Source organism: Cucurbita pepo, chromosome 1 (assembly GCF_057944985.1).
Source record: "Cucurbita pepo subsp. pepo isolate OVF chromosome 1, ASM5794498v1, whole genome shotgun sequence".
Classification (NCBI taxonomy): Eukaryota; Viridiplantae; Streptophyta; class Magnoliopsida; order Cucurbitales; family Cucurbitaceae; genus Cucurbita; species Cucurbita pepo.
The window spans coordinates 19,386,000-19,405,535 of NC_141798.1; the positions used below are offsets into that span (position 1 = coordinate 19,386,000).

Here is a 19,536-nt window from a genome sequence, read left to right on the forward strand (position 1 = left end):
ATTATAAATTTGAATTATATTTTTATTTGGTAAAATTCAAATTGTTGATTTATTAACTTGATCTTACGAGTTTATATTCGATTATATAATATTTTAATAAGTTAAATTATAATATAAAATTGTTGAATGTAATTAAAAATGGGGAAAGAAAAAAGATTTAAGTTTGGGGATAAAAATGAGTGGTGTAAGAAAATTTGAAGAGTTTATTGGTAATAAGAAAGAGATGGGAGGGCAAAATGGTAAAATAGAAAAAGAAAAGAAAAAGAAAATGAAAAGTAATAACGACCCCCACGAAATGGGATGCCCAGCCCAACGAAGTCGCCCTCTCTGTCGCAAATCAAGTGCGTGAGTACCACAAGAACCTCCCGTTTCTCTCTGTGATGAACTCCGACGCTCCAAATGGAATACAATCCAGTTTCCTTCTTTATATTTCCCCATTTTCATTCCTCCCTTGGAACCCTCTCTCTCTCTCTACCTCTCTCCCCTACTCCTCACCTTCAATCCTCAAAGGTTCTTGTTTCCCAGCATCGATTTTTGTTATTTTCTCATATGCATCTCTTTATATCTGCATTTCTGTCGATTCTTGTTCTTTCTTTTTGATTATATCGTTGTTTGTTCTTAAGTTCTACCTGATTGTTTTTTTAATCTCACTGTATCGTGGCTGTTTTATCAAGATTCAATACAGTAAGCAATTTTTTGAGTGCATGTTACTCGATAATGATCCGTTAGACTGAGGCTGATACCTAATTGTCAATCAATTTCATTATAGTGTATGAACCAAGAATTATGAAATCCAAGAAAGAACAGCATATTTTGTTGCAATGGCACAGTTTGATACTCAGAAATAATGTCCGAGAATTGTTTGTTTCCCTGTTTGTACTTTTCAGTTAGTGTCATTTATATTGATCATTGGATTTTGAGTTCCAATGATGCTTGTGTCAACTAATTCCAACTTTTCTAGCAGCCTATATAAAAGATGGCAGATGGAGAGGACATCCAGCCTCTTGTATGCGATAATGGAACAGGAATGGTTAAGGTAGACTGCCTTTCCTGTGATTTTTATGTATGGCTATGGCTATGGCTAATGCATTTCTTCCTGTGCCTAAAACATTTCTTCCTGTGCCATTGTTTTAGGCTGGATTTGCTGGTGATGATGCTCCCAGGGCAGTTTTCCCTAGCATTGTTGGCCGACCTCGTCACACCGGCGTGATGGTCGGCATGGGCCAGAAAGATGCTTATGTAGGTGATGAAGCTCAATCCAAGCGTGGTATTTTGACCCTGAAATACCCAATTGAGCATGGTATTGTTAGCAACTGGGATGACATGGAAAAGATTTGGCATCACACGTTCTATAATGAGCTTCGTGTTGCCCCAGAGGAGCATCCTGTTCTCCTAACTGAGGCCCCTCTTAACCCCAAAGCTAACCGTGAAAAGATGACCCAAATCATGTTTGAAACCTTTAACACTCCTGCCATGTATGTAGCTATTCAAGCTGTCCTCTCACTATATGCCAGTGGTCGAACAACTGGTAAGAGTTCACTATAAGTTCATCATTGCTGTAAAACTATGAAGATTGAAGTTCTTAGGGAATTCTTGTTCTATTATGTAGGAATTGTGATGGATTCTGGTGATGGTGTGAGTCATACAGTCCCCATTTATGAAGGGTATGCTCTCCCACATGCCATTCTTCGACTCGACCTTGCTGGCCGTGATCTTACTGATAACTTGATGAAAATTCTCACGGAGCGTGGATACTCATTCACGACCACAGCAGAGCGAGAAATTGTGAGGGATATGAAGGAAAAGCTTTCATATATTGCACTTGACTATGAGCAGGAACTTGAAACTTCTAAGACCAGTTCATCAGTTGAAAAGAGCTATGAGTTGCCTGATGGACAAGTCATCACGATCGGTGCCGAACGTTTTAGATGCCCGGAAGTTCTCTTCCAGCCATCCATGATCGGAATGGAAGCTGCGGGCATTCATGAAACTACATATAATTCCATCATGAAGTGCGACGTGGATATTAGGAAGGATCTGTATGGTAACATCGTCCTCTCCGGTGGTTCGACCATGTTTACAGGCATTGCCGATAGAATGAGCAAGGAAATCTCTGCATTGGCGCCGAGCAGCATGAAGATCAAGGTGGTGGCACCTCCAGAAAGAAAGTACAGTGTTTGGATTGGTGGCTCCATCTTGGCTTCTCTGAGTACCTTCCAGCAGGTAGACATTATTATTAAAAGCATTCAGTTTTGTTCTTACTAATGGGTGCCCCTTGTGTTTTTGGTGCAGATGTGGATTGCAAAGGCAGAGTATGATGAGTCTGGGCCATCGATTGTGCACAGGAAGTGCTTCTAAAAGACAAGAAGAAGCAGAAGGGTCAAGACATATGGGAGTGTACTGTTTTATGTGTCGGAATGAAAGGCAACTTTGTAGCCTTTTTTTTGTTTGTCTGTTTGTTTAGCATTTTTGTCCTTCGCTATTGTTCTAATATTGAAATAATTGATTTCAAGAAGGTACTGGAGTTGGTTGCCGAGACTCTTAATCATAATTTAAGACTCTAAACATCATTGATTACAAAAAGTGTTTGCCTAATAATAGTTGGGATAAATGAGCTGAAAATAGAGGCACTTACCTACCTATCGTGAGCATTATACTTCAGCATACATCAATTCACTTCCACTTACCTATCGTTACCTATCGTGAGCATTCTGTCGCTCCATCCCCGGCCCCGCAGGGGCAGAAAACCCGTCGTGACCTTCTCTTCTCAAAACTTCTGTCGCTCTATTCTTGGCCGTGCCGGGCAGAGAACCCATCACTCTTGGCTGTGCCGGGCAGAGAACCCATCACTCTCGGCTGTGCCGGGCAGAGAACCCATCACTCTCGGCTGTGCCGGGCAGAGAACCCATCCTGTGTTACCGAAGGCTCTGGAGAAGTGAGAATAGGAGAGCACTAATCTTGGGTTATCCACTCGGCACATAGTTGGATTATAATATTTTTTAAATCTAACCCAATTATTTGAGCTCTTTATTTTAAATAATAGAGTTCAACTATAATATTTTTAAAATTTAACTCAATTATTCGAGCTCTTTATTTTAAATAATCAAGTTCCCCTCATTTAATCGACTTTTATTATTTGAGAGGAGAAACCATGAATCTCACTCAATTTATATAAAGTTTTCATTTTTTCTTAATCCAATTTAAATAAGTTTATACCCCACCAACCCAAACGAAAAGAAATAGGTTGGGTGATCGAGTTTTTTAAACACCACTGCCTACACAATATGACGTGTTTAAAACAAGAAGAAATAAAGCTTTCATCTATGAACAGAACCGAAACATGGCTGAGTTGTTGTATATCAGCCTGCACAATATAATCAAGAGGGTCTCAAAGAAATTGCCAGAGATGTAATCCCCCAAATAAGCTTTTGCAATAGAATAACTTAGCCAGCCACATGCATGGCTGAGATGTTAAAACATTGGCATACAAAATAATTAAAAGAAAAAAAAAAAAAAAAAAAAAAAAAAACAGAATAATCACATTGGCATACAAAATTATTCAAAATTCGTTCAGCTCTAAATTTTGCACACCACGAACTATTGCGGGTGAAATATATATACCGTATTCGTGAACTGATCATCTTTCGCATTCTTTGTGTCTGAGAAATTCAGTCAGAAGGAAGCTCAGGTTGAAATTCTCCAAATTCCGGTTCTGTATCCCACAGACATGAGTGCGAGCTCCCAAAGCATGTTTAAAATGCTCCGTGGACTTAGCTTGGATCCGGGTATTTCAGACCAGTTCACGGATACTTCAACCATAGAAATCCCAAAATATTTGCAGAGGTAAACCAACTCGACATCAAAGCACCACCTGCAGGAAGTGAATGCTTAGTCGGTCAGGTTCTTGTTGCTTAGTTGATCCAGTGATCATACTCAGCAATTCATGGAAGCTCAAATCATAGATGAACAAGTACTATTGCTGAAAAGAGTTCACCGACGACAAGCATCAGGACTATGAAAGAGAATGGGAAAACAAAATAAGCCAACAAATTTCAATTCTTATGGTTTTGCGCTCAGATTGTCCGAATTAAAACCTCAAAGAGAGAAAATATTGGATTGGAGAGGGGATCTTACCTCTTCAAACGAATGTTGGTAAACAGCTTCCTTGCAGCAGATCTCGTGAACATCTTAAAACCACACTGCATATGATCACGGAAATGGAAAATAAGGATTAAAATTTGAAGCTTTTACTGCACAGAGGTATGGCACATGTACATGAAGGAGCATGTGATACAAACTAAAAAAGGACCTGTGTATCCCGAATTCCAGGACCAGCAGTTAGAAGAACCACAAGATGAAAACCCTTCATCAAGAAATTGCGGTACCACTTCCTCTGAAAAGTGAAAGAACCTGTCATATTTTTATGAAAAAGAAAAGCTAAAATAAATAAGCGAGACAATTGCAAGACCAACACTAAACTGTAGCCAGAGCCTTCTCCTCGAGATGAGCGCGAGAACCAAATGCAGTGATTGGAATATCAGATATTCTAATGCTTGGATCTCTTGAACCTTCCTTCTTAACAACTGCTACTGCATGGATCTGGGGGAGAGAAAATTCGTCTTGAATAACTATTTCACATTTTTAGAACTTCATAGAAAAAATTGCACATGAAAATAGATTGGGTTTGTCCAAACCTGGTTTTCAAGTTTTTCTAGGTCAGTAATTTTTGTTGCTCCATCAGCATCCAGCATCAGAAGTAGCTCACCACGTGAGTGAAGCATTCCCTGCTTGAAAATGCATTTTAGAAAGTGAGAACAATAATCATACAAGTGTTACAAATAAAGTGGTGTAGAGAGAACAATAATCATACAAGTGTTACAAATAAAGTGGCAAGTCCAAACTCACCTTTCTAATAGCTTCCCCTTTTCCATGATTTCTTCCAAGAAGTATTACCCTCACATTTTCTACAGAGTACTTCCTAACAAAATTGAAGGCTACTCCTTTTGTTCCATCCACACTCCCGTCATCAATTATTATCACCTGTACAAGTCGGATGATTAAATGTTAAGCATTGAAGGCAAAGAATCCGAAGCAGGTCGGTATATGATTGATTCAGCATCATGCATTACATACACCAAACATACCAATGAGCAGTTACATCTTTTATATAAGTTTCTACTTTGTTCTTAAACCGTAAGAGTGAGTGGTTAGGAAAAACAATGGTCCCTTTAGAATAAACTTGTTTGACCTTCATATTTGCATACCTAGACAAGTAGATGACCGGCGACATGAGGCTGTGCTGTCAGTGGTTGGAATTTGAAAGGAAAAACAAGGGTTTTTTGGAAGTTCACTTCTCGTGCCATAATGTGGGATATTTGGTTGGAATGGAACAACAAAACGTTTGAAGTTAAGTCTAATGATTTCCGAATATTTGGAACAATGTACAGCTCACTGCTTCTTTGTGATGTTATAATTATAGCAAATTTTTTTTAACTACATTCCATGATTCTTCAAGATTAGAAGGTGTTTTTGTAAGTAGCTATATTTTGGAGGGGAAGTCCTTTTCCCCTGGCCCGTAGGTTTCTTCTCTCTCCTAATTCATATCTCCAGGTTTCTTATAAAAACAATAAAGAAGATTATATCAAGGAATAACAATTAACAAGCAAGAAAATATTGGCATATAAAGTTCATAAGAACAAACCAACTATACAAATTTTCTTGAGAGTTGCCCATGATCAGGAACAAGAAGAAAGGGGACAAATGGACAAAGGAAATACCTCATAGGAAAATGACTTGTCCTTTGCTGCACGTTGTCGAAGATAACTAAAAAGCAAAGGAATGAAATTATACTTTGTCTCGTAGCTTTTCAACCATTAATTAGGAAAGGATTGTGGCCTTTAAAAGTTGAGAAACATTCTCTTGGGGTCTTATTTTGCCCGTCATATCTAGCAATGTAGAGACTATGAGGAGAACATTGAAAAATCCAAGAATTAGGAAAATCTGAGTCGAGAGGAACAGAGGATTGGTATACAGAGAAAACCAAGGTCAAAGAGAGCAATTGGGTATAAGAGACAAGTAAAAATATTTATATGGAAAAAATGAAAATTTTACGTTTTTCAGCTTACTTGATGGTTTCCTCGAGAGCTCCACGAAGCCTGTACTCTTCATTGAAAGCAGGAACGATCAAGGACATATACTTCTCAGCTGGATCAAAAATTGAAGGGCAAGGAACCTGCAAAAAGTTCAACAAACTTGATATCATTCATTCTACATAACACTGGGTACCAATTTTGACCCAACATTCCAAACATAAACATCATATGACTTAAGATTTCCATCAATTTTGGAGTTCCTTCTTGTTTAGCCAGTTTCTACTAGGACTCCTTTTGTTCAGCAGTTTTTTTTTATGTGTTTTCTTTCATGTTTCTCAATGAAAGTTTATTTTCCCATAATCCATCAATTTATTCCAATGTGAAAAACTATTGATTATTAATTTTACTTAAAAAATATTTCCCCCCGATGCAAATAAAATAGAAGAGTTTTACTTTCAATCCTATTTTACCTCTTGGACTAAATATGTAGAGATTGACATTTACTTTGTAAGTGATCTAGTTCTTGAAAAGTAATACAGTGTTCAACCTCTGCCTTCTTCAACTCAGATTGCAACATCCTAACCAAGCCACTATCCTGGTTGAATTTTCACCAATTAAAAATCAAGCTCATTGTCTGGTCTTCAACCACTATTGGCTTGCGAAGGTGTGCAGAGAACCCAGTAGGTGTTGGCAGTGGTTGTTAAGTAATTGCAAATTGTAATAGAGTATGTTTGTTTGGTTAGCTGAGGTTGCTTTAGATGATTTATGAGACAGACTATTTCTGCTAGAGCTGGAAAACTGTAAGACTGCATGCCTATATATCACTGTACTCATTATCAGAATAATTCAATAAAAAAAAACATTCAAGAATTTTTTCTTCCCTTGTTATCTTTTGAGTATCAGAGCCTTCCAAAGGCATACAGAATGTCGATCAGGCACATAAGACGCCTCAAATCCCGTAAATCATGGAGCTACTAAAATCCACAACAGAACATCCAGTGGCAGCAATATGAATCAAAATCCTAGGAACCAAATACTGCCCATGATTAACTGCATAATGAACCTCAACTCAGGTGATCCGTAATTATGACTATCAGAGGGTTGCTAGTGATCAACTTCTCCTTGATTTGGTTGAGCAAGTTACTTTGAGGTTGCAACACAAATATTCAATGACTTCAGAAGGGCTTAAAGGTTACAGTTGGTACCCTCAAACAGAATTCAACAAGACCAAGGGCATCTCCAAAAGATGGGGAGCTTAACCATGGTTAAAACTTTAACTGTCAGGATCATCCCCACCAATTACCATGCAGCAACAAGGAGGCCGAGACCTTTTTTCTTTCTCTTTCTTCTTCTTCTTTTATTTTATTTAATTTTTAATAATAAGTGAGGCTGTGACTTGAAACAATTGGCAACATTCATTCTACCGAATACAAAAAAAAAAAAAAAAAAAAAAACGTTTCATAAAAGAGAAATCGGATATAAATAACTCTTTTTTGGTTGGATAGTTTAAAGAAGATGATTACGTGAACCTTAAAAAACCTAAACATAAATGCAAGCTACCCAAGGCCTTTTATAGTCTCAAAAAGTTAAGAACGACTTCTATTAAGTTTGGGCTTCATAACTCCAAATCAAATTCTTCCATATTTGTGTTCAAAGAAGGTATAACTCTTGTCTATATCTCATTCATGTCTATGATATACTAATCATAGAAAATAGCAAAGCAAAGATAAAATAGCTAGTTACAGATTTGAACAAACTCTTTGCATTGAATCATCTTGGTATGCAGTACGGATTATAAGAAGAGTAAAATCAGAGATCTATCTATAAGTCATAACAATGCAAGTATGTCACTGATATCTTGAGTAAATTGAACAACAGTCGACACTTAAAGGGCTGTTTCACCGCTGCTGTGCTAAGTTCAGAAATGTAATAGGGGCTCAACAAAAATTTAACTTATGAGACAACCAATATAACATGGATGTTAACATTCCAAATAACTACACTCATCATCGGTAAGGGGTCACGAGAATCCTCTCATACTTGAGAGGAACCCAAAATCAAAGCGTCTATATAAAACCTTGTGAGACTCTCCATTTGTGTCCAGCTTCTTAGAGGCCAATTGAGCACAGCTAGGAAGTTGGAAGAATCAACAGATAAATTGTCTGTCTTGTTAAAAATCTAGTTTCATGGCGATCTAAGAAGAAATGTGTTGTGTCTAGGTCAAATAAAGAATCAAGAGTATAGATCTCTAGCTACTGCGATCTAGAATAAACTTGGATGAAGTCCATTCTCAAAGAACTTCACATTGATCCGTACTCGTTTCCTATCTCTTGGTGTCATATCACTAGTGCTTGTGCTGGCCGTACACCCAGTCTACCATGCAAGGATCAAAGATGTAGAGCTATATCTCACACTTGATAAGAGATAAAATTGTTGAAAAAGACAATAGCAAACGTACATACATTCTACGATCAAATTCCAAATTGTGTGACTAAACCTCTAGCTGCCTATCAATTATATTTCTTCAAAGACAATCTTGGAGCGATGGAAATACTCACAAGCTCGAGAGTCGATATTAACAAAAGTATTGTTTAATCTTTCAAGCGATCAAACGTGACCTCTGACATATAAAACTCCAAATAGAAGCTCAAAGAAAAAGGATAAAAAGTTACCCGTTTCAACGAGTTTGGGTCCTCGAAGATTGCAGGAGCTTCAATGTGGCTGAAACAAACCAAACGAATGGGCACAACGAAAATCTCATTTAAACAGAAATATGACAATTTGGAAAACAAAATCGTATATCAAATCAATGGGGAATGTAGCGTAGCGTACCCGTGATTGAATCTCCTCCTATAAGCTTCAAGGATTATAGCAGAGATCAAAGCTGCTACAATACTAAGAGCCAGGCTAATCAAAATGAACAGTATCGTCCATGGATAATCCATTGTATAGCTCAAAATTGCAGCGGGAGCCGAGAGGTTTGCGCTACTCCGTCCTTCAGCAGTCAACAAATGGACTTCATAGAAATCATTTCTTTAAAAAAAAAATAATAATAATGTTCGAATTTAAATATAAAGATACGATGTTACCTTAGAAAAACGAGTCCGTCTAGCTCAGTTGGTAGAGCGCAAGGCTCTTAAGGTCATGGGTTCGAGCCCCACGGTGGGCGTGGTTAATAATTTTCTATTCTTATGAAAATTTTCAAGTGCGGGCCGAAGATAATCGGCCCAATTAGTATATTTTCATATTCAGGCCTAAGCCAATACTGGGCCATGAAACATCGAGCCCGTCTAGCTCAGTTGGTAGAGCGCAAGGCTCTTAACCTTGTGGTCGTGGGTTCGAACCCCACGGTGGGCGTGATTAGCTCTTTTCTCCTTTTATGAAACTTTTCATGTGCGGGCCGAAAAAAATCGGCCCAATCCGTTTCTCTGGCCCAAATACTAAATCAACATATTGGGCCCAAATGCTTTTCTGGACTGTGTAGACAATCGGCCCAGTCCGTACTTACGGCCCAATTAATATATCTTTCTATTCAGGCCTGAGCAAATACTGGGCCATGAAACATCGAGCCCGTCTAGCTCAGTTGGTAGAGCGCAAGGCTCTTAACCTTGTGGTCGTGGGTTCGGACCCCACGGTGGGCGTGATTAGCTCTTTTCTCCTTTTATGAAACTTTTCATGTGCGGGCCGAAAAAAATCGGCCCAATCCGTTTTTATGGCCCAAAAAGTATATTTACCTATTGGGCCCAAAGGCTTTTCTGGTCTGTGCAGATAATCGGCCCAATCCGTTTTTACGGCCCAATTAGTATATCTTCTTATTCAACCCTGAGCCAATACTGGGCCATGAAACATCAAGCCCGTCTAGCTCAGTTGGTAGAGCGCAAGGCTCTTAACCTTGTGGTCGTGGGTTCGAACCCCACGGTGGGCGTTATAAATTCTTTTCTCCTTTTATGAAAACTTTCAAGTGCGGGCCGAAGATCGGCCCAATCCGTTTTGATGGCCCAAATACTAAATCAACATATTGGGCCCAAATGCTATTCTGGAATGTGTAGACAATCGGCCCAGTCCGTACTTACGGCCCAATTAATATATCTTCCTGTTCAGGCCTGAGCAAATACTGGGCCATGAAACATCGAGCCCGTCTAGCTCAGTTGGTAGAGAGCAAGGCACTTAACCTTGTGGTCGTGGGTTCGAACCCCACGGTGGGCGTGTTTAACTCTTTTCTCCTTTTATGAAAACTTTCAAGTGCGGGCTGAAGAAGATCGGCCCAATCCGTTTCTCTGGCCCAAATACTAAATCAACATATTGGGCCCAAATGCTTTTCTGGACTGTGTAGACAATCGGCCCAGTCCGTACTTACGGCCCAATTAATATATCTTTCTATTCAGGCCTGAGCAAATACTGGGCCATGAAACATCGAGCCCGTCTAGCTCAGTTGGTAGAGCGCAAGGCTCTTAACCTTGTGGTCGTGGGTTCGAACCCCACGGTGGGCGTGTTTAACTCTTTTCTCCTTATGAAAACTTTCAAGTGCGGGCCGAAGAAGATCGGCCCAATCCGTTTCTATGGCCCAAATACTAAATCAACATATTGGGCCCAAATGCTATTCTGGACTGTGTAGACAATCGGCCCAGTCCGTACTTACGGCCTAATTAATATATCTTCCTATTCAGGCCTGAGCAAATACTGGGCCATGAAACATCGAGCCCGTCTAGCTCAGTTGGTAGAGCGCAAGGCTCTTAACCTTGTGGTCGTGGGTTCGAACCCCACGGTGGGCGTGATTAACTCTTTTCTCCTTTTATGAAAACTTTCAAGTGCGGGCCGAAGAAGATCGGCCCAATCCATTTTTATGGCCCAAATACTATATCAACATATTGGGCCCAAATGCTATTCTGGACTGTGTAGACAATCGGCCCAGTCCGTACTTACGGCCCAATTAATATATCTTCCTATTCTGGCCTGAGCAAATACTGGGCCATGAAACATCGAGCTCGTCTAGCTCAGCTGGTAGAGCGCAAGGCTCTTAACCTTGTGGTCGTGGGTTCGAACCCCACGGTGGGCGTGATTAACTTTTTTCTCCCTTTATGAAAACTTTCAAGTGCGGGCCGGAGAAGATCGGCCCAATCCTTTTTTATGGCCCAAATACTATATGAACATATTTGGCCCAAATACTATTCTGGACTGTGTAAACAATCGGCCCAATCCACACTTACGGCCCAATTAGTATATCTTCGTATTCAGGCCTGAGCCAATACTAGGCCATGAAACATCTAGCCCGTCTAGCTCAGTTGGTAGAGCGCAAGGCTCTTAACCTTGTGGTCGTGGGTTCGAACCCCACGGTGGGCGTGATTAACCCTTTTCTCCTTTTATGAAAATTTTCAATTGCGGGCCGAAGAAAATCGGCCCAATCCGTTTTCATGGCCCAATTAGTTGATCTACATATTAGGCCATAAGCATATTCTGGACTGTGTAGACAATCGGCCCAATCCGTTTTTATGGCCCAATCGGCCCAGCCCCGTCTAGCTCAGTTGGTAGAGCGCAAGGCTCTGAACATCCAGCCCGTCTAGCTAATGGAATGAGTACCAAACTCCATATTATGTTACGTGATAATGGTCATGCCAAGTATCACAATCTCACTTTTCGACAGCAAGAAAATGACTATTTGACATTTGTTCTAATTCAATGAATTCGTGAAAAATTTATATTTTGCAAACAACGTGGGGTATACTCGAGTCTCGAATCACGTTCAAGAGAAATGTTTTGGAAAACGTGAGTGAAGAAATCGGTTAAAAACAATTTGAAAGAAAACAATTTTACAAGTTAAAAGCAAGTGGACAATAACAACTCTCTAATGACATATAAGTTAAGGAGATAGAAGTGACAATTAGTCATATCCCAAAAGTACATTTCTGGTCATTTTAGTTTTATTAAGTGTAGACATAATTTTAGTGAAAGTCTATCTAAGATGAAAGCATGTACAAAGGGTTTGGAAACGGCATGCGATCATGGACAACACATCTCCGATAAGCATCTCTTTACCATTTCTCAATTCAAAATAATGTTGTCTCCTTATCTCCTTCAAATAATGAATCAAACCCAAAAAGGGAAAAACTTGAACAAGTTGAAGCAGACAAATCAATACGACAAATCATGATTCATTGAAAATTCTTCATATTTTAGCGAAATCAGGAAACCCCATAGTGATAAAAGAAGATGGCAGCAAAAGAAGGTTAACCATACACATGAAAGAGGCTTCCATTTCATTCAAGTGGGGGTAGTAGCCTTCTTGATCATGATGACTCGTGTCATAAAGCTGACTGAAAATGGGCCCTCTCTCTCGACATGATTAATGCCATGGCCGTTCGGGGAATCACAAAAAGCTAAGTCTTCTTTCTTTCTTTCTTTCTTTTTTCCCCTTTCTTTAATTTCTTAGACCACAAAGTCGGAGGTGGCGGTGTTGGTGCAGATTTTGACCTGCCGTTTTAATTGTACCAGCCCTCACATGCATCAAGTGTTCGATGAAATGCCGCACAGAAAAAAATTATGGGAAATGAGAAAATTTGTTGGATTTTTCGAATTTCATTAATGGGTTCTGTCTGAATTATGAAATGGATGGTATGGTTTTGGTGTTTGATTGAATCAATTTTGGGTTTGACACTTCTTGGTATGAAAAAACAATGAAGTTCTGGGACTCTGCAGATTCCATTCTTTGCATCTTCTGGGATTGGAGTCACATTGTGTTGACATCCAATGCAATCTATAGCTAATTCGAGATCTTTAAGCAATTACTAATGAACTGCAGGAAGAAGAACAGAATTTGGAGATAAAAATAAGTAGAAAGGAGAAAAGGGGAGAGAATTTCTGGTCTGTAGATGCAAAATCATCATAATTTATCTGTTATTACACACAGAATTCCATGTAGTTGAAGAGTGGAAGCTCTTCAATTTCACCTTTCACGAAACAAACTGTGCACACAATCACAACAAAGACAGATTTAGGCACAGAGACAATGTATAAGTAGTCCGATTAGTGTTATTCATTCTACAGGACAAATGTTCATCTTGGAGAAAGAAAAGGAAGGTTTGAACAAATAAACCAATTACCATTACCAATCAATCTTCTGTGCTTGGTGATATGAGAATAGAGGAAAATGAATAGCAATATAATTAGAAGCCTAATAAGCCATTGCAACAGGAGGCGCAGCAAAGCTGATGGTTCTCTGATGAGGCATAGCCAACATAGCAGTATGATCCAAGAAATCTTTGAGAGCAACAACGGATTCCAAAATGGTTCTCAAATCATCAGCACAAGAAAACCCAAAACACCCTTCTCTTCGAACTGCATAAACATAAAAAGTTATGCACCCTTTTCTAAATTTGAACCGAGCCATCTCGCACCCACATAGCCCTCTGATCATCTTCTTGTTCACTTCGCCAAGAGGGATTTCTGTTGGCCAAACACGGTCTATAGCTGCTTTCATGGCCTCATTTTCAAACACAAAGAGAACAACTTTGGACTTTTTGGTGCCAAGGCCTAGAGTGAGGGTGTGCCAGGCATGGTGAGCGAGGATTGTGAAGTTTGTGGGAATGAAAGCTGTGGCCGATGGGAACGGCGGTTTGTTGCCGGAGTTTCTGGTGGTGGCCGGAAAAGACAGGAGGCGGAGGAGCTCTAAAGGCCTAGCTCGCCGGATTGTGAAGGATTTAACGATGAACTGACCGCCGAATCTGAGGCCCTTTACATCAGAGCTTGGCTTGAAATTGAAATCAGAAGCTGATTTTGTGGATTGGTCAGTTGGGTGTTGGTGTTTTTGCTTCTTGATCTTGTTCTTCTTGCTCTTGTTCTTGTTCATCTCTGTTTCGTCCATGTCTTCTTCTTTCTTCTCTGTTGAGGCGGTGATGGGTTTTGTTGCCTCTCTTTTGCTTTTCATGGTACGATCAACTGTGTGCTATGTTTCCTTTATTTGGCCTCCACCGTTTCAAGAGTTCACTGTTTTAAAAAAAAATCATTTCATTTTCCTCAAGTTAAGCCAAAATTCTCTCATTTCACTAATCCCTTTGATTAATTTCTTAAAAAATACACTTAATTCTAGTATAATTGAATGGTATGGGATGATCAAAAGATTAATTTTTGAAAGTGGTTGGGTTTGGGGATTATAATATAAGGTGTTGAGTAACTATCTTTATTCTTATTTAGCCACTTAGCTTCATGATCATGATGATGAAGAGTTCTATTCCATCCTTAACCAATGAATTGTTAACTCACAAACATCACAACTCATAAAGCTAGAAAGAAAGTTTGGATAAAGTCGCTATCAAGATCTTGTTTGCTTGGAATTTCATCTTAACCATTAGCAGCTCCAAGTTTGAAGTTTAAATTATTTGTTTGATCTTCAAATTTAAAGTAATGCACAATAAATCTACCGACCCTCTTTTTTCTAACTAGACTCTAAAATCTTTGAATGTTTTAAAAATTTTGTGGACTAAATTTGTAATTTAATTTTTTTTATTTTTTTTAAAAAATAAACTTAAATTTTCTTTAAAAAAAATGTAAGCGTTAGAGAATTGGAAGATTCTAGTTATTTAGGTTCCCATGAACTTCTAAATATGGTTACAAGGAGCACAATTACAGAGGAGGAGGACCACAAAACTTTGAACCTAAAAAGGAAAATTACTTGAATCAAGAGCTTCATTTGTTTCTCAACTTTCATAATTACACCCATTTCTTCAACTTCTTAACCTTGGAACCCTAAAAACCTTCATTACCATTAGAGTATTGGAAGCATTGTACTTTAGGAGGTGGTCAACCAGCATGTTAATTTACTCGAATAGGTTTTAAATGATTTCTAAAAAATAATGGTAAGATCGAAATAAATCATAAAAATAAATACGATCAGTATCGTATCAGGAGCTGTCTAAAGTGCATACAACTAAACAAGACAAACTTTATCTTAAAATTTTAATTTCATTAAACGAAACGTCTTACTTTAGGAGGTGTTCAAACTAACTCCTTTCACCTTTTAAAAGGTTTGTGACTAAATTACAACGGAATTTTGATAATTTTGTTAATGAGTTTATTTTGAAGAATATATGAATTGAGTATATACGCGTTAGAAATGAAAAACCTTAAACGGAGGAAGATTGTATCGAACACATTTGGTTGTATGTTATTGGAGAGAGATAAGGGAAGGTTACCAAATGAACAAACCTACTAGTCCTTTCAATATAAAGGTAGTCTCCTTCTAAAGCCACCGTTGCCTTTAATCATATCATGCGAAAAGGAGGAAAAAAACCTAATAAATTAACCCTTGCAAGGAGGAACACATTATGGCCCCTCACCAAAACTTTGTTCACCCATTCATCCCATTCCCATTACGTAATCTTAATTGTAGAGTATAAACAATAGCTTTAGAACACTTCTTCAACTTTCTGAGACTGCACGTCGATTTGAGAGTGAAGCGAAATATTTCTCTAATAAACGCATTTTAAAATTGTGAGGCTAACGAAGATAAATAACGAACTAAAGAAGACAAGCTTGAACTGTTATAGATTCTTACGCTACTTTTTAGCTATGACCAAACATGTAAAGAGAATAAGGACGATTTTTAAAGGTATGCAATAGACAGATTACCTAACAATGATTATCAATCACAAACCAAACCAAAAGGGTGTTTGTTGAACAATGATAATGGTGAGAAGGTGAGGTTGGTTTTTGAATTTTGAATAATCAAGACTTTTTTTGAACATTTAATGTCTTTAATGAGATGTTTGCTCTTATGCTCCTCGTATGTTGGAAATTTGTTTTAATTATTTTATTATATATATTTTTTTAACTTTATGAAATTTCCATCTAATTAAAGGCTATAGATAATGATTTATATTTATAAAGTTTGAGTTGTTGGCTAACAACTTTTTCAAAATTTACATTTTTTAAAACGTAAAAACTAAGTCTCCAAATTTTTTGTTTTTTCTCCACAAGAGTGGGGTTTTAAATTATTAATAAAAAACAAAAGTAATAAAATAGTTTTAAAATGTCCGTAAAAAAATATTCTTGAACTTTTAAAAATGTCTATAATACTCTTGATTTTTTTTTTTAAAAAAGAGTCCAAATCTTAAAACGGTTTCAATGATACCTTTTAGAAAGTATTTAAAACATAACCGTCAGACTTTTTTAAAGTTAAAAAACTTTAAAAATTAAAAAAAATACTCATATCATTAATAATATAAACAAAACTAAAAGAAGGGTAAATAAATGATTTTTCTTTATATATTAATAATAACAAAAATTTTATACAAGAATATTTTTAACTTCATAAATTATTAAATTTGAAAGCATATTTTTTTTTAATTTTTTTTTAAGTTTATGAAATTTTTATTAATTTAGCCATAATTTGAAAATTTTAAATTACTCGAAAAAAGAAAAAAAAAATCTCGGCTTACCTCCAAAATCAAATATTTTATTCAGTAAATAAAAAAAGATTTTTACTGATATCATGATAAAAATTGGAATTAAAAATGGAATTACACAATAATTCTGGGTATTTATTTATTCAAATGAAATAATAATAAAAAGATAATAATAAATGTCAATAATTAAGAACATAAATTTCCCACTTGAGAGCATAATGGATAAATAAAAAATAATAAATTAGAATACAAACATATGAGATAAAAATGAAGAGTTCCCAACGCCCACAAAAACATCAGGCACCGAGAGAAAATTGAAAAAGGAAATAAAAATTTCTTTCTAATTCTATTGTATAAATATATATATACTTATATAGATATAGATATATATATATAATATATATTAGAAAAAACAACCAAACCAAGCAGTGGTTCCTCCATGGTTGGTTGTTTGTAAATTGAATTCCCATCCATCACAACTTATGTAGTACCTCCCTCTGTCTGTTGCTGGTGTATCAAATCAAATCCAAAACTTCTCCCTCTCATTTCTACAACATCTCAAATGCCTCTCAACAACGAGTGTCGTCGCCTTTCGGTCTTTATTTTCCTAATGTTATCGCCGTTCATCGGCCTCAGAAACCGATCCATTTCGGTTTCTGATTGGAGTACTGATTGAAGTCTCTTCAAATGTCCCATGCACTGCTTGTGGCTTAACATCAACTGCTGCTGCTGTTCTTCTGGATGATGAACCATTCTCTGGCATGGTGATTGCCATTTCGCTTGCAAGTATGCAAGAGATCTCCATGGAGGGAGTGGCATCGAGTTTAGCTTAAGCGATGACTTCCCAGCTTCAACCATGATTTGAAGGAACTGCTTAAGTCTCGATAACGAACCAACGTAGATTACAGGAAGCGAATCCAATATCCTATCGTATGATTCGACTGCCCTTGCGATTTCAAAGTGGCTTCGGAAGTCGATATCGACTATCAGTCGCTCTGAGCTTCCATTGGTGTAGTTAACGACATCGATGTACTCGTAATCTCCTGTAGATGGTAAAAGCAAAAGCCCTTATGCACAAATAAAGAAAAGGTGCCAGAATTATACCCTCAAGCACTACCAAAAAAGCAGAAAATTCTGTAGCGCTAAAAGTAAATGAACAAGGTTGGGAGGGGATGGATGGATACCTCCAGGAACCTTGCCAGCGCCCTGCCATCTGGTTGTGCACACAGCAGCATCATAACCAGAGAGTCTCAATAGCTTTACTAAAGCAAACCGGATGCAACTGGCATTGCAGGGACCCGACTTGTTAACGTTCAGGGCCTTCTCGTTCATCGACAAGGTCAGTGAATGAACCACCGAAAGTAAATCGCTTTCGTATTGGGATACTGGATTCTTATAGAACTGGCAAAAACAGACAACAAATTGATTAATATCTCTTATCTTCCACTTGATTTGACCATAACAACAATGCAGGACAGTGCTATATGAACATTAGACATCGTACAATAGCAATCTTGTCTCAAAAAACATGTTCTTCATAGACACGAACAAATAAATCATCTCTTGGCACTAACAGACAGCGGGCAAAAAGATGAAACTCCAGCCAAAACAAGCTTCCAATGAATTTAACAACAGAGCCAACACCCAACTAGACACCTCCAAAATGGTTTTAGTTTCACTTGAAACTTAAAGGCTTGCCTTCACAATTGTTCATGTTTCATAACAAGTATATGAACAAAATTCTCATTTCCTTCTAAGCAAACAAAGCGCAACCATTCAAAATTTGCATCCATGGAGATTAAATTAATAAAACAGGCATATCAATCAACAAGTCAGAAACATAAATCATACAATTATATCCATAAACAAATTGGAAGAGGGAAATTACCAGAATCTTGTCGGCAAGATGAGCAAGATCAGAGACACCAGAATCGCTATCGCTGCTACACCGAGACTCAGCCCCACCGCTGCCATTTTCCAAGAAATCGCTGACCATAAGAGCCAAATCATGCTCGCTTTCATGGCTAAAACCACCCATCTGACCCCTACCCCCGATTCCGCTTAGCTTGACCCATAAATCCCCACCCGCAACGCATACCCGGCAGTCCATTTAAACGCCCAAAAGACCTTCTGTTTCGGCTCTATACCTCTCCACCTGCCTCCCGCAGCCGTCCGATTACAACAAATTCCCAACCCCATGAGCGAAAATCATCGTCTTCGACGAGGGACCGACGCAAATTTGGGCGTTTTTCAAAATTTGCAGAATTGAATTGTGGGTATTGGAATTAAGGAGAAATAAATTGAAATAGGGTCGTAATGGGTGCAAAAGGAGAGAGGGGGAGAGGAAAAAAGATGAACCCTCTTATTAATTTCTGTGCAAAACCCAGAAGGATGAAGAGAATAATGGACGGAAGGAACAAAGAAAGGGGAAGAAGGTGCATATAAAGGCGCGTACAACTAGGGAAAACACGAAAATATTCTATGATATTCTTCAAGACCAAGTAAATCTCTTCGATTACGCGGAAATATCGCAAAGTGGATAAGAAGAGAATTAATTTCCTACTTAATTAGCTTAATGTAGTAAATTAAGCAAATTCTACTCACTAATTTCAGTTTTTTTTTTTCTTTTCTTTTCTTCTTTAAATGGAGTGTGAAACTGAATTAGATTTTGTTTTCTTACGGATATAAAAATCAGTGGTCTGTGGTAGTTTACGTTTAAATCTTCCTTTTTTTTTTTTTTTTTTTTTTTTTTAATTCTTGAATTTCAGTTAAACAAAATAGGCACATTAAAAAATTAGACCAGTTAGATTTTCTTTTTGGTTTTGTCATTTTTTCGTTAAAAAAAATGTTAATTTATAGAAAAATTATGCGACAAGACAAAAGAGACTAAAATTAATGCCAAACATGTCTTAAAAAATTACACCAAATCCTAATTTTTCAAATTTGAGGTATTTTTTATTTTATATAAAAATATTATTAATTAAATGTCTAATTTTAACCACATAATTAATTTAAATTATATATATATGTTCAGTTGAAAAGTGAAT

The 19,536-nt window shown here is 37.5% G+C and overlaps 4 protein-coding genes and 8 non-coding genes across 15 annotated transcripts; 9 read left to right on the top strand and 3 right to left on the bottom strand.

Annotated features, from left to right (window-relative positions):
* The first annotated feature begins 308 nt into the window (after positions 1–308).
* On the top strand, positions 309–2,545 carry LOC111787537 (actin). The gene is made up of 5 exons (XM_023667563.2): positions 309–510; positions 966–1,036; positions 1,135–1,528; positions 1,610–2,223; positions 2,293–2,545. Exons 2-5 carry the CDS (start codon positions 977–979, stop codon positions 2,356–2,358), a joined length of 1,134 nt encoding a protein of 377 aa, XP_023523331.1. The 5' UTR covers positions 309–510; positions 966–976; the 3' UTR covers positions 2,359–2,545.
* Positions 2,546–3,409: 864 nt separating this feature from the next.
* On the bottom strand, positions 3,410–9,109 carry LOC111807415 (uncharacterized). Of its 4 annotated transcripts, none has more exons than XM_087122032.1 (10): positions 8,925–9,109; positions 8,765–8,813; positions 6,126–6,232; positions 5,778–5,823; positions 4,906–5,040; positions 4,695–4,784; positions 4,480–4,599; positions 4,310–4,393; positions 4,135–4,199; positions 3,410–3,871 (listed from the first exon to the last, which is right to left on the bottom strand). In XM_087122032.1, exons 1-10 carry the CDS (start codon positions 9,035–9,037, stop codon positions 3,685–3,687), a joined length of 996 nt encoding a protein of 331 aa, XP_086978158.1. In that variant the 5' UTR covers positions 9,038–9,109; the 3' UTR covers positions 3,410–3,684. The 4 variants fall into 4 exon arrangements, with proteins under 4 accessions (XP_086978158.1, XP_086978160.1, XP_086978164.1 ...); XM_087122038.1 differs by having other exon boundaries at positions 3,734–3,979; XM_087122041.1 differs by having other exon boundaries at positions 3,734–4,012.
* Positions 9,110–9,376: 267 nt separating this feature from the next.
* TRNAK-CUU (transfer RNA lysine (anticodon CUU)) lies at positions 9,377–9,449 on the top strand. The gene has a single exon. It is a non-coding gene; the product is annotated as a tRNA-Lys (tRNA).
* A 211-nt stretch (positions 9,450–9,660) lies between these two features.
* Positions 9,661–9,733, top strand: TRNAK-CUU (transfer RNA lysine (anticodon CUU)). The gene has a single exon. It is a non-coding gene; the product is annotated as a tRNA-Lys (tRNA).
* Positions 9,734–9,944: 211 nt separating this feature from the next.
* Positions 9,945–10,017, top strand: TRNAK-CUU (transfer RNA lysine (anticodon CUU)). The gene has a single exon. It is a non-coding gene; the product is annotated as a tRNA-Lys (tRNA).
* Positions 10,018–10,225: 208 nt separating this feature from the next.
* TRNAK-CUU (transfer RNA lysine (anticodon CUU)) lies at positions 10,226–10,298 on the top strand. The gene has a single exon. It is a non-coding gene; the product is annotated as a tRNA-Lys (tRNA).
* Positions 10,299–10,509: 211 nt separating this feature from the next.
* TRNAK-CUU (transfer RNA lysine (anticodon CUU)) lies at positions 10,510–10,582 on the top strand. The gene has a single exon. It is a non-coding gene; the product is annotated as a tRNA-Lys (tRNA).
* Positions 10,583–10,791: 209 nt separating this feature from the next.
* Positions 10,792–10,864, top strand: TRNAK-CUU (transfer RNA lysine (anticodon CUU)). Its single transcript has one exon. It is a non-coding gene; the product is annotated as a tRNA-Lys (tRNA).
* Positions 10,865–11,075: 211 nt separating this feature from the next.
* On the top strand, positions 11,076–11,148 carry TRNAK-CUU (transfer RNA lysine (anticodon CUU)). The gene has a single exon. It is a non-coding gene; the product is annotated as a tRNA-Lys (tRNA).
* Positions 11,149–11,359: 211 nt separating this feature from the next.
* TRNAK-CUU (transfer RNA lysine (anticodon CUU)) lies at positions 11,360–11,432 on the top strand. The gene has a single exon. It is a non-coding gene; the product is annotated as a tRNA-Lys (tRNA).
* A 1,523-nt stretch (positions 11,433–12,955) lies between these two features.
* Positions 12,956–14,063, bottom strand: LOC111792157 (uncharacterized). Its single transcript, XM_023673495.2, has one exon. The coding sequence runs from the start codon at positions 14,011–14,013 to the stop codon at positions 13,261–13,263; it is 753 nt and encodes a 250-aa protein (XP_023529263.2). The 5' UTR covers positions 14,014–14,063; the 3' UTR covers positions 12,956–13,260.
* A 2,625-nt stretch (positions 14,064–16,688) lies between these two features.
* On the bottom strand, positions 16,689–18,924 carry LOC111788641 (uncharacterized). The gene is made up of 3 exons (XM_023669064.2): positions 18,378–18,924; positions 17,674–17,890; positions 16,689–17,532 (listed from the first exon to the last, which is right to left on the bottom strand). The coding sequence occupies exons 1-3, from the start codon at positions 18,597–18,599 to the stop codon at positions 17,048–17,050; spliced, it is 924 nt and encodes a 307-aa protein (XP_023524832.2). The 5' UTR covers positions 18,600–18,924; the 3' UTR covers positions 16,689–17,047.
* Between the last annotated feature and the right edge of the window lie 612 nt (positions 18,925–19,536).